Below are 13,076 nucleotides of genomic sequence, written 5' to 3'. Positions count from 1 at the left end.
TAGAATTCTAAGACTCGGACAAGTTGTTAGCCAAGACGACGATAGGCCCAACTCCTCCTTCTAAACGTGGCTATTTACTATAATGCCCTGGTGTTTCAGTTTTCTTGTCTTTTTAAATATATATAGTCATTAATTTTTTATTTTTTTATTTTAAATTTTAATTTGGACCAGAATTAATAAGTGGATTCTTACAAGCCAACTTTTAAAGACACACGTTTAGTCATATATAGAGAAAATAGTGTAAAATCACGTTTAATTTATTTGATTTGAGATCTCGGCTCGATACATCTTTAAAGTACGTAATTACACTTTTAAGGAAACATAAATCTCGATAAGTAAAATTGTGTAAAATCAAGTTTAATTTATTTGATTTGAAACCTCGTCTGGATGCATCTGACATTCTAAACCTAACCCTAATCCTAGGCAACACTCAGACTATTTACATAAATGCCATTTTATTATTCTTTTAAATTAAAATCCCATTAAAGGTTCTATTCTATGCTTGTGCTTTGAACTTCTGTTCTACACGTGGATAAAAAGAATTCACCTTTCCCATTGACACATTGGACAAACTTTTCTATTTTCAGTTACTAATTAAATTTAAAACTGATGTTTGTGAGTAGAATTGACAAGTGACAACTTTATAATTGATTTTAAAAAACAAATTAAAAGAGAAGTAAAATATTAACCAGAGATATCTCACTTGTCCCATCAAAAAAAGTCGTTTTGTTTTGATGAGAGATCAAAAGCTAAATTTTCGAAGAAATTGATCTGTCTACTGATGAATTGAAAGTGAATTTTACACAAAATTAGAAGCTGTATCCTTTGTTTGAGTCATTGATGGAGTATATTATTAGTAGGCACAATTAACAACATCGAAATTAACCCCACAAACATAGGCTGATAAAACGATCGATCATAGCAAAAAATATCAATTAATATTTTGTAATCAAGTTAATTTTGTAGTTATCCTTCAAAAATGATCGAAAGTAGATTTTACATCATGTTAAAGTTCAAGTTATTCTTTCAATTTCGTGTGGTGATCATATTTTTCTTGTCAATACATGCATCAATTCAATTTTGATTATCAATTGAGGAAGAGATGTTTGATCACGTGATGGAGTGTGAGCTTGTCAATCGTCATCAAGTAATGGAGCCCACAAAAAGATTTTGCTACAGAAAATAATCTTTGAATATACCAATGTTAACATTTTCTAAATAGCCCACAAAAAGAATGTTATTAGAAATAATAATAAACATTTCCGTCTTTAAATACTTAATATTTTTTCATTGCATCATTTGCTTTTTATTTTCTAAATTGATCATTTCAAGTTATTATTTGGATATACGTTGTTACGTTAATCCATGTTCTCACCTTTTTCAACTTGTTAAACTGTTCTCAACTTCTCATCATTTTCAAGTTATAGCTGTACCTGCAGGTGTAAAAAAACTAAATTGTTAGTAATCTATTAGCTAATTAAAACTTAGGAAAGTCAAAACTCGTTGTTCTTTTGGATAAATTTGTGGAGTTGCTATAGTGTAAATTCGCAATTTGATTTGCTTTTAAAACCCTAAGGCTAACTCTTCATACTCAGGCTATTTACAAAAATGCCATTACTGTGTATTGGTACCTTTTTTTTTGGTAGGATGTGTATTAGTACTAATCACACTAATATGTTGGTGCTTTTGTATATTTTCCACTCGTGGATAAAAGAATATATACTAATTTTCATATTTCCATTTGACAAACTTTGATATATATCCTCTTAAGATTTTTAAAAATCACTTGGTACATGGTACTACGATTAGATTAATTGGAGATATAGTTGGTAAAAGTTTGGATCTGTTATAAACCACATGTTGGATGGACTCCATAACCGTGGACCTTATGCATATTCTAGAAGGCCCATGTCCATGTCCTAGAAGGCCCATGCCCATGTTCTTGAAGATTCTCCTTATGACGGCCTATATTGTACTTAGTGGGCTTTTGGGCTTTAGGGTTTACTAGCCCAATGGGGATTTGTCTCCCCTCATCATGTATATATATGTATCGAAATCTCATTCATTAATCAATAGAACAACACAGTTTACAACACGTTATCAGCACGACTTGCTCTTAACGAAAACCCTAAAACCCTAACCCTAAACATCGCCGACACTGTTCATCTCGGTACTGTTCATCGCCGTACTGTTCATCGCCGTACTGTTCATCGCCGTACTGTTCATCGCCGCACTGTTCATCGCGGGTACTGTTCATCGCGGCACTGTTCATCGTGGTACTGTTCATCGTGGTACTGTTTGCGGTTCGTTGCAGCAGCGTGAGTTACCGAGGTCTTTAGCTCCCGGTTCTAGTCCATACAACCCCATAAGGTGAAAGGTAACATCAAAACCCTAAAGCTAAAGAACCAACAATTGAACTTGAAAGTTAAGCAAAGAGAAACCCTAAAACGAATGATGATTGATTAAGTGATTGCTTTGCTTGTATGATTTGATTGCTTGTTTGATCCGATTGCTTGTTTGCTCGATTAGGTTGCTAGAAAAAGTTGATTATCGCTTAAGCTAAACTCGCCTAAGTTGCTAGAGAAGTTTTAATTGTCTAAACCTAAAATCGCAAAACGAAAATACATAAGCTAATAACCGAAACTTTAAAGGTCTAAAAACCTAAAACCTAAAACGAATCTAATCCAAAAAATTCCATAAGTTTAAATCGGCTTGATTGAGATTGTTTAGGTTGTTAGATTGTTTGCTCCTTTGATTGATTACATGCTTAACACCCTAAAACTAAAATTGCATGAACCCTAGAAAACTTAGAAAAGATAATCCTAAAAGAAATCTCAAAACCCTAAAACCTAAAATCCTAAATAAAATAGGAAACCCTAAAATCTAGGAAACCTTAAAATCCTAAATAAAATAGGAAACCCTAGATAATAGAAAATCTTAACAACCCTAAATCCTAAATAGGGAATCTTAAAATCTTCAATAAAATAGGAAACTTTAAAATTCTAATAGAAAGCATGAAAACCTAAATAAAATCCTAAATCCTATTGTACTCTAAATCCTAATTAAATTAGGAAATTCATAAATCCTATTCAAGATAGGAAAACTTTAAGAAATAGAAAATTTCCAAATCCTAATTAAAATAGGAAATCTTAAAATCTAAAATCATAAGTGAAATAGGAAAATTAATCCTAAAGTAAAGAGGAAAGTAAATCCTAAAAAGGAAAAGGAAAAGTTAATCCTAATAAAAAGAGGAAATCTAATCCTAAGCAAAAGAGGAAAGTCAAATTCCTAAGTAAATCGATTCATGGTTCGGTCTCAAATACCGCATGACACTAACGATTACATGATTTTGACTCAAAACTTTTTCTTGTAGATGTTGAATTACAACTTGTACTTTACTGCCCTAAATTTCTTAGGAGATAATTATTTTAAAATGGGCAATGGATACTAAGATTATCCTAAAGTCAAAAGGACTTGGTGAATGTATCTAATAAGGCAAGAATGCCAAGAGAGAAAGATAGATACAAGACAATATTAGACACCATCTTATTGAGAGTCTCATAATCCAGGACTATAAGTTCGTGGATGAGTCTATTGCTAGATGAAAAAAAAAATAAAAATAATGACTTACAGATAAAAACAGTGAGTTACGACCTCATAGATTAACCCCATTACCTAATGCCAATAAGGCCGCAGAGGATAAGAAAGAATCCAAAGAATCTAACCACGTCTAAAGTGATAGACCACACGGCCGTGACCGTGGTGGATGGAAAGGACGTGGTTGTGGCCACTATAACTCATCCGGCCGTGGGAACCACTATAACCGTGGATGTAGACCCAATTCCGGCCGTGGTCGAGGGCGAGGACGATGTGGTATTTCCAAACCACAACACTCGACCAAATGAGTATACCATAGATATGGAATGGGAAACCATTGGGCTAAGATATGTAGGACTTCCAAACATCGTTGTGACCTCTATCAAGAGAGTGTAAAAGGGAAGAATCCTAAAGCCCATTTGGTATATAAAGATGGTGAACATGATCAAGATGATCTAATAGAGTATGAAACTTCTGATTGCATAAAAGAATCAAGTTGATAAATCTTACTTCGACATCAAAACCTCTATGTTTTTCTTTGCATTTTATGTGTTCATTGATTGTTATTTGCTTGAATTTATTTTATATTATTTTATGTTTAGAACATGATTCTTGTCCATATAAGAAATGGCCGAGGACAAGAACATAATTGTGGTGGATAGTGGAGCCACACAAAAGATAAGAGATATTTTCCTAAATCTCATAATGAAAAATGCCAATATTAGCACCATAGCGGGTATAGCTAGTCTTATTGAGGGCCATGGTCATGCCCATATACTTTTATCAAAGGGCACGCATCTTGAAATAAGCGATGCCCTATATTCACCCAGCTCGAAGAGGAGCTTGTCAAGTTTCAAAAATATAAGATTGAATGGTTTCCATATTGAAACAAAGGGTGAAGGGAACAAAGAATTCCTAAATATAATTGAGATCACCCAAGGACATAAGAAAGTCCTAAGAGACTATACCCGCATTATCCACTGGTCTCTACTATGCTAAAATCGATATGATCGAAGCTAATATGGCAATGAACAAAGAGTTCATCGAGAAATTCACTTTATGGCATGACCGGCTTGGCCATCCGGGTCATAGTATGATGCGTAAACTAATAACTAATTCAAAGGGGCACACCCTAAGAGAGAAAAGAGTTATCCCTAAGAATCTCACGTGTGAAGCATGTTCACAAGGGAAACTCATTATAAGGCCATCACCGGCTAAGGTAAATAAAGAGACCTTAAAATTTCTGGAAAGGATACAAGGAGATATATGTATGGTCCTCATTGATGCATCGACAAGATGGTCGCATGTTTGTCTCCTATCTACTAGAAACCAAGTGTTTGCTAGGTTATTGGCCCAGATAATAAGACTGTGAGCCCACTTTCCAGATTTTCCGCTTAAGACTATACGTCTAGACAATGCCGGTGAATTCACGTCCCAAGCGTTTAATGACTACTGTATGTCCATGGGGGTAAGTGTGGAATATCCCGTAGCACATGTACATACACAGAATGGATTAGCGGAATCCTTCATTAAACGAATTCAATTGATAGCTCGACCATTACTCATGAGGTCGAAGCTCCCAGTAGCCGCTTGGGGACACGCTGTTTTACATGCATCAGAACTTATACGCATAAGGCCATCTAGTGAACATAGATATTCACCATCCCAATTACTTATGGGTCATGAGCCAGACATATCCCATCTAAAGACTTTCGGGTGTGCCATATATGTACCGATTGCTCCACCACATAGAAACAAAGATGGGACCTCAAAGGAGGATGGGAATATATGTTGGATTTGATTCTCCCACCATTATTAAGTATCTAGAGCCAACTACGGGTGATCTATTTAAGGCTAGATACGCGGATTGTCATTTGAATGAATCCGAATTTCCTACTATAGGTGGAGAGACGAACAAGCTGGGTAAAGCAATAAAAGAAATATAATAAAATCAAACATCCTTAAATTGGCAAGATCCTCGGACTCTGGCATGAGAATCAGAGGTCCATAAGATTATACATTTGAAAAGCTAGCTAATCAATTGCCAGATTCCTTTGCTGACCCAAAGAAAGTTACAAAAACGTACATACCAGCTTGTAATGCACCAGTACGTATTGATATCCAAAAGGGAATCAATGAAATTGCTACCGAGTCTAACACACGAAAGAAACGTGGTAGACCAATAGGTTCCAAAGATAAAAATCCTCGAAAATCAAAGAAAGGTGCAATAGGAATCCGAGGTTACTAAGGAAACCATCCCAGACATGGAGATAAGGCCGGCCGGCTCTAAGGTACAGGTACCATATAATGTAGTTTGGGACGCCAAGCTGCAAAGTATTAAAGGTCCTGACCATAATAAATCTCAAATCGATTATATCATGTCTGGAACATAATGGAACATATAAGAAATGTCGACATAAGATGATTTTGCATGCAAGGTAGCACTTGAATTTATGAATATAAATGAGGATCAGGAGCCCACGTCTATACTAGAGTGCACTCAAAGACTTGATTGATTAAATGGTACAAGACCATAAAACGTGGAGCTAAGAATCATTAAGAAAAGGAATGAGTTTGGTCCGACCTTAAGGACACCATTCGATGTAAAAACCAGTAGGACACAAATGGGTCTTTGTGAAGAAGAGAAATGAGAATAATGAAATCGTGAGATATAAGGCACGGCTTGTAGCACAAGGATTCTCACAAAGACCGGGGATAGATTATGAAGAAACATACTCCCCTGTGGTGGATGCTAAGACATTTAAATTTTGCTAAGTCTGGCTATATAAAGAAAAAGACTTGATTTGCGGCTAATGGATGTAATGCCTGCATATTTATATAAGTCCACTGGATGATATATATGAGATTACCAGAGGGTATTGAGCTCAAAGATAAAGATAAGAAAGGGTCTCGAGACCAATACTGCATAAGGCTGAACAAATCGCTTTATGGACTGAAACAAAGTGGACGCATGTGGTACAATAGATTAAGCGAGTACCTAGTCAGAGAAGGTTATAAGAATGATCCCATCAGTCCATGTATCTTCATAAAGAAATTTGCAAACGAAGGGTTTGTGATAATAGCAGTATATGTGGATGATTTGAACATCCTTGGAACCTCTGGGGAAATCGCCCAAACAGTCAAATATCTAAAGAAAGAATTCGAGATGAAAGACCTAGGCAAGACAAAATTCTGTTTGGGATTGCAACTTGAGTACGTGAATAATGGAATCCTTGTGCATCAAAAGGCATATACTGAAAAAGTACTCAAGAGATTCAATATGGACCAGGCCCACCCATTGAGCAGCCCAATGGTGGTGAGAAGCCTCGGATTGGATAGTGATCCATTCGGTCCAAAGAAGGATGAGGAAGAAGTTCTCGATCCTGAAGTGCCATACCTTAGTGCCATAGGAGCGTCAATGTACTTGGCTAGCCACACTAGACCAGACATATGTTTTGCCGTGAACCTCCTTTGCCTAAATTTAGTTCATGATCAACCCAAAGGCACTAGAAAGGTTTGAAGGAAGGTTTGGTTAAATTTTAAATTCTATTCTTCCTATGTTTGTTAGTTGGGTTTTATTCTATACTGATCTAACCAAAGAAGGTCTAGTTTGCTTTGGTTTAGTTTGTTTTGCTGATGCAGGTAAAATCAGATTATGGCATGGTCAATAGATAGGAACTACGTGTGGCTTGATCCCTTCCAAGGGTACGTAGGCAGCCTTCTTCAAGGCGCAGCTACTACAACATCAAAGACCATCATATGAGGAGACAACACAGCCTGTATCGCTCAGCTCAAGGACGGCTACATCAAGGGAGATCGGACGAAGCACATTCTAACAAAGTTCTTCTTCACGCATGACTTGCAAAGGGATGGAGAAGTTCGAGTGGTACAAGTTCGATCCAGCGACAACTCAGCCGATCTCTTTACCAAGGCATTACCAACATCGACATTGAGGAAGCTCACGCATCAAATTGGAATGCGGAGACTTAAGGACTTGCAGGGATGACCAAAACAGGGGGAGTAATACGTGCTGTACTCTTTTTCCTTAACCATGGTTTTGTCCCAATGGGTTTTCCTGCTAAGGTTTTAATGAGGCAGCATCCCCAAGCGTATTACTGAGATCCTTTGGCATCTACACGGTTATGTCATCCAAGGGGGAGTGTTATAAACCACATGTTGGATGGACTCCATAACCGTGGACCTTATGCATATTCTAGAAGGCCCATGTCCATGTCCTAGAAGGCCCATGCCCATGTTCTTGAAGATTCTCCTTATGACGGCCTATATTGTACTTAGTGGGCTTTTGGGCTTTAGGGTTTACTAGCCCAATGGGGATTTGTCTCCCCTCATCATGTATATATATGTATCGAAATCTCATTCATTAATCAATAGAACAACACAGTTTACAACAGGATCCATATTGTCAAGACGTTGTTTTTTTCATGCTCTACTTAGACTCAATTATAGAAATGATTAGCTAAAGTCTGGGTCTCTTAACAAGACTTTATTTTTGTTACCGATCACGAACATTTAACATGGTAAAACACATTATGAGAAAACAAAATGGTAAAAGAATTATTAATTTTTTAAAAAGATTCCCAAACAAATTAATTTTCTTTTCTTTTTTATACAAGTTGAAATTTTTAGTGAACACAGACGGAAAATACCTAGACTTTTAATAAAATACCTAAATAAAAGTTTTAATTAATGAAAAACCGAAATTATATTCAACATTGTGGGTTTTGTTTTCTCTCCCAGAAACAAACAAGAAAAAGGAGACATCGATTGTTGTAATTTCCTTTTCTGTCTGCTCACTCTGACTTTCTATTTTACAAGCCAACAAATGCTCAGTCGCCGAGACTCGCCCTGAAACAACCACCTTCCGTTCTAGGGTTCGACGAAAGCTCATCACTTTACTTCGCTGTCAAAGTCTCCGACGTCTCCTCAAACGCTCACTTCACATCCTCAGGTGATCCCAAATTTTTCTCGGTAACACAAAATCCCAGAGGACTCAAAAACCTTGCCTTTTCTTTCTTTCTTTCACCGGCGACTCTCCCTGTGTTTCCCGACTTTTTGTTGTTAAGAGAAAAACAAAGCTAAAATGAAAAACAAAAAAAAATGCAACCTTTTTGAAAACCCATTTTCTGTTTTTCCTTCTTTTGCTTTCTCTTTGTAGATCTTAAGTGTAGCTGGGTTTGTTCTCATGATTACTTGTTTTATTTGCTTATCTAACTATAATAAGTTTCAGAAATGAAAATCCAAACAAAAATGCAACCTTTTTGAAAACCCTTCTTTTGCTTTCTCTTCGTAGATCTTAAGAGTATGTGGGTTTGTTCATATGATTACTTGTTTAATTTTTGCCATTTTCTTATCTAACTATAATAAGTTTCAGAAATGGAAAAAGGCGACTCTTCGTCCATCGGAGCTAAACCCAAGGGGCAAAGACCTCAGCCTCAAGCTCAAGCTGGGAGGAACCAAAACGAGCCACCTGTAGAAGATGCTGGAGGGGTATATATGCAAGACGCTGACTTTTTTGGTTTTTCTTACACATATAAAAAGTATATAAAAATCTCTAGTCCTCATTTTTAATCTGTCTTTTAGGAATTTGGAGATGGTTCCCAGTTGTCTAAAGATTGGAGGACATTTGTAGGGATTGTTTGTGAAGTCATAAAGCAATCCGGTGGTATAAAATTATACTATAGTATATAGAGCAGTTTAAATATTTCTTGTGATTGTAGCTAGCTATTTATATTGTAATTATGATATAATCTATAACTGTTGTTGTGCAGCAACATGCTGGGCGATTGTGTTAACTCGTCTCCTCCAAGCAATCTTCAACATCAATCAAACTCATGTGGCAAACTATAAAACGTTTCTATACGAAGATTTAGTTAGTCACCTCAAACCGGATACAAAGAAAAAGGGAAAGAAAGTAGCATCTTTGGAACTTAATAATATTCAAGCTGCTCTGAATCACATGCGTAAGGAAGGGTTGCTCAAGGTTAAAGCTTCAGGAACTTAATAGTACTTAGATTCAACAATCTTCCATCACAAACTGTTAGTTCATTCTACTTCTCTCACATGAGTTTATATAAAAAAAAATCATAGCATTTAATAATTACCAATGATGTCAATTTCCCAGTTGATGCATCAGCTAGCACACAATCCATAGTTTTTAACGAGGGATAAAAATGCAGATCAATTCATGTAGAGTGACAAAATCTACCTAGGAAAAGAAAGATAGAGAAACTAAACAAGAGATGATTTGAAGATAGTTTCACACCTTTCTTCGGTGGGCAGAGGATTGGGTAAGTATCTGGCAGGAATAGGTTTCATGGCAAGAGCTGGTCTGCAGAGAATGGCATGAGCATTTCTCTGCCACACCTTCCAGTCAGTCTTGGCTTGATACTCAATGAGATCACCTTGAGGAGACTCCTTAGCCATGAACGTCACGTAGGATTTGATTCCAGAGCACATTTTAACCACGGCCCTCACAACATGGTCAAACATGACATCGGTTTGATTGTGTTGGTTGTACTTGCTAAGAGCCAACTTGGCCATATTGTCCATGTACTCACGTCCCGAGATGTTGTGCATAAACTTTTTATCGAAATCGAATGGACGACACCCATGAAAAGATCGATCTGGAACTATTTCACTATCCACCTTGAAACCCTAAACAACAACCACCATTAATTCTTAATTAGCTAACGCACATCTTCCAATCAGCACAAATATCAGAGAGAGATGAAATTAGCATACCCGGCTGTTGTAAAGATGGCACAAATACCGATTCCATTCAAAATCCACATCATCATCACTCTGCTCGGATTCATAGTCTGTTTCATCGAAGCTATCGAATCCCCAAAGTTGGTCGTTTTCGCAGCTGTCTTCATCTTCGTCCTTCTCCTCCTCCTCCTCCTCCTCCTTCTCCTCCTCCTCGTCTTCGCTCAAATCAACAGAATCCGCATCGATCTTGCGTTTTTTCTGAATCGAACCGTTATCTTCACTAGACGCCTCCGTGGATTCCGTCGTCTCGCGCTCGCTGCTTTTTTCTCCGTCAGTCATGTCGCCGTCGCTTAGATTCGTAGCCATTATCGAGAATAAAACCCTAATTTCCTCTCAGAAAAGAAAACGTCTTTGTCTTTTTGGTATCGCGATGGAAATAAATATCTCCGTGGCGAAAATATATGACCTCCAAAAACTTGGTTATTACACTAGTGCCATCGCATTAACACCACTCAACTACTACTCCTTTCTTTTTTTCCTTTTTTTTCCGTTTTGATCAAAAAAATTTAATTTTATGTTCACGATGAGGCTTTATAATTTTTTTTTTTTTAGGCTTTATAATTTTGTGGCAACTATAGTTTGTGAAAAATAAATAAGAGATTTATCTTTTGAAAGTACAGCTGTATATTTATCCTTTCTCTGTCTTCTGATAAGCTGTTTGGAAATGAGGAGAAACATCGAACATGTAATAAAAGTTGATTTGAGATTGGTATCATTTCCTACAAACCATGATAAAAATAATATCAAACATTTCAAAAACATTTCTTACAAACCATGATAAAAATAAATAGTTGAATTTTTACGTTCCAAATTTTCTGAGTACGCATAAAGTAGATGAATCCATATCGATACACTTGGTCAAACATTTTATTTAATATCACATATTGTTGTTGTTATTATTAACACTCCCCAAAAAATCACAAAACCTGACTTAAAGAAATCAAATAAAACAAACCTAATATGATATCACTATGTATTTTTACTCATTTAGGTTATCAAGAAAAGCAAGAAAATAATTGAACATTAAAATCACAAAAATACATATTTTCTATAAAATTTATATTACTTGATTCATGATTTTCGAAGAAGAAAAAAGATCGATAACATGGTGTGGACTGTGGATAGAAAAAAATGAGCAAAAAAGGTAGAGAACCAATGCAACTAAACCGGCGAAAAGCTCCGGTTATCTGATCGCAAAATCTCAGTACTTGCCCGCAAATTGGCAACCATCCCGTGTTTGCGTTTCCTCTTTTTCCCACTTGTGCCACTGCCATCACCGCTTCCAGTTGATGCATCTAGAAGCACACAATTTCAATGTTTTTCTTTTTAACAATTATTGGGGATAACACAACTACTGACAAAATCTACCTAGGAAGAGGGATAAAGAAACTAACTAAACAAGAGATTTGAAGAAAGTTTCTCATACCTTTCTTCTCGTGTTTAGGAGTCGGTGGGCAGAGGATTGGGTAAGTATCTGGCAGGAATAGGTTTCATTTGAAGAGCTGGTCTGCAGAGAATGGCATGAGCATTTCTCTGCCACGCCTTCCACTCAGTCTTGGCTTGATACTCGATGAGATCACCTTGAGGAGACTCCTTAGCCATGAAAGTTATGTAAGATTTGATTCCAGAGCACCTTTTCACCACGGCCCTCACAACATGGTCAAACATGACATTGGTTTGATTGTGTTGGTTGTATTTAGCAAGAGCCAACTTGGCCATATTGTCCATGTACTCACGTCCCGAGATGTTGAGCATAAACTTTTTATCGAAATCTAATGGACGACACCCATTAAAAGATCCTTTTGGAACTATTTCACTATCCACCTTGAAACCCTAAACCATTAATTCTTAATTAGCTAACAGATTCTTCTAACGCACGTATTCGCCAATCAGCACAAATATCAGAGAGAGAGATAATTAAGAGGAAATTAGCATACCCGGCTCTTGTAAACGTGGTACAAATACCGATTCCATTCAAATTCCACATCATCATCACTCTGCTCGGTATCAAAATCTGTATCATCGAAGCTATCGAATCCCCAAACTTGGTCGCTTTCGCAGCGGTCTTCATCTTCGTCCTTCTTCTCCTCCTCCTCTTCTTCTTCGCTTAAAACAACAGAATCCGTATCGATCTTGCGATTTTTCTGAATCGAACCGTTATCCTCACTCGACGCCTCCGTGGATTCCGTCGTCTCGTGCTCGTCAGTCATGTCGCCGTCGCTTGGATTCGTAGCCATTATCGAGAATAAAACCCTAATTTCCTCTCACAGAACGTTTTTGTCCGTCCTTTTGGCATCGCAATGAAAATAAATATCTCCGACGCGAAAATATATGACCCTCCAAATACTTGGTTATTACACTAGTGCCATCGCATTAACGCTACTCAACTACTCATTCTTTTTTTTCTTTTTCTTTTTTCCTTTCCATTTTTTTCGTTTTGGTCAAAAAAGTTTAATAATTTGAAAGTACAACTGTATTTTTCAATTTTTTTTTACTGAAATGGCTCAATAATATTTGTGTGGATTTTGGTCTTTCTTTCATTTCAGAATTATGGTGACTTTTCTTTTAAGAGATCTATGCAACAGCGAAATATTTTATGCCAAGAAATTGGACTGGTAGTTACATATAGTTTGGTTTACACATTTATGATCGTCCACTCTTGAGAGTTAAAGGACAAACTCACAAACATA

General features: G+C 36.7%; 1 protein-coding gene across 7 annotated transcripts; it reads right to left on the bottom strand.

Moving 5' to 3' along the window:
* Positions 1–1,384: 1,384 nt before the first annotated feature.
* LOC9325534 lies at positions 1,385–12,776 on the bottom strand. Of its 7 annotated transcripts, none has more exons than XM_021013472.1 (3): positions 10,360–10,754; positions 9,881–10,272; positions 1,385–1,433 (listed from the first exon to the last, which is right to left on the bottom strand). In XM_021013472.1, exons 1-3 carry the CDS (start codon positions 10,690–10,692, stop codon positions 1,400–1,402), a joined length of 759 nt encoding a protein of 252 aa, XP_020869131.1. In that variant the 5' UTR covers positions 10,693–10,754; the 3' UTR covers positions 1,385–1,399. The 7 variants fall into 7 exon arrangements, with proteins under 7 accessions (XP_020869131.1, XP_020869132.1, XP_020869133.1 ...); XM_021013473.1 differs by lacking the exon at positions 1,385–1,433 and adding an exon at positions 8,302–8,653 and having other exon boundaries at positions 10,360–10,753; XM_021013474.1 differs by lacking the exon at positions 1,385–1,433 and adding an exon at positions 9,279–9,472 and having other exon boundaries at positions 10,360–10,753.
* Between the last annotated feature and the right edge of the window lie 300 nt (positions 12,777–13,076).

Source organism: Arabidopsis lyrata, assembly GCF_000004255.2.
Source record: "Arabidopsis lyrata subsp. lyrata unplaced genomic scaffold ARALYscaffold_1, whole genome shotgun sequence".
Classification (NCBI taxonomy): domain Eukaryota; kingdom Viridiplantae; phylum Streptophyta; class Magnoliopsida; order Brassicales; family Brassicaceae; genus Arabidopsis; species Arabidopsis lyrata.
The sequence above is the reverse complement of the archived record's forward strand: the minus strand, read 5'-3'. Positions and strand labels throughout refer to the sequence as shown.

Coding starts and splice junctions, on each gene's coding strand:
- LOC9325534 (XM_021013472.1), bottom strand. CDS start 10,692: ATGGCTACGAATCTAAGCGACGGCGACATGACTGACGGAGAAAAAAGC. Junction 10,273..10,359: donor GCCATCTTTACAACAGCCGG/GTATGCTAATTT, acceptor GTTGTTGTTTAG/GGTTTCAAGGTGGATAGTGA. Junction 1,434..9,880: donor CCTCTGCCCACCGAAGAAAG/GTGTGAAACTAT, acceptor TTACACCTGCAG/GTACAGCTATAACTTGAAAA.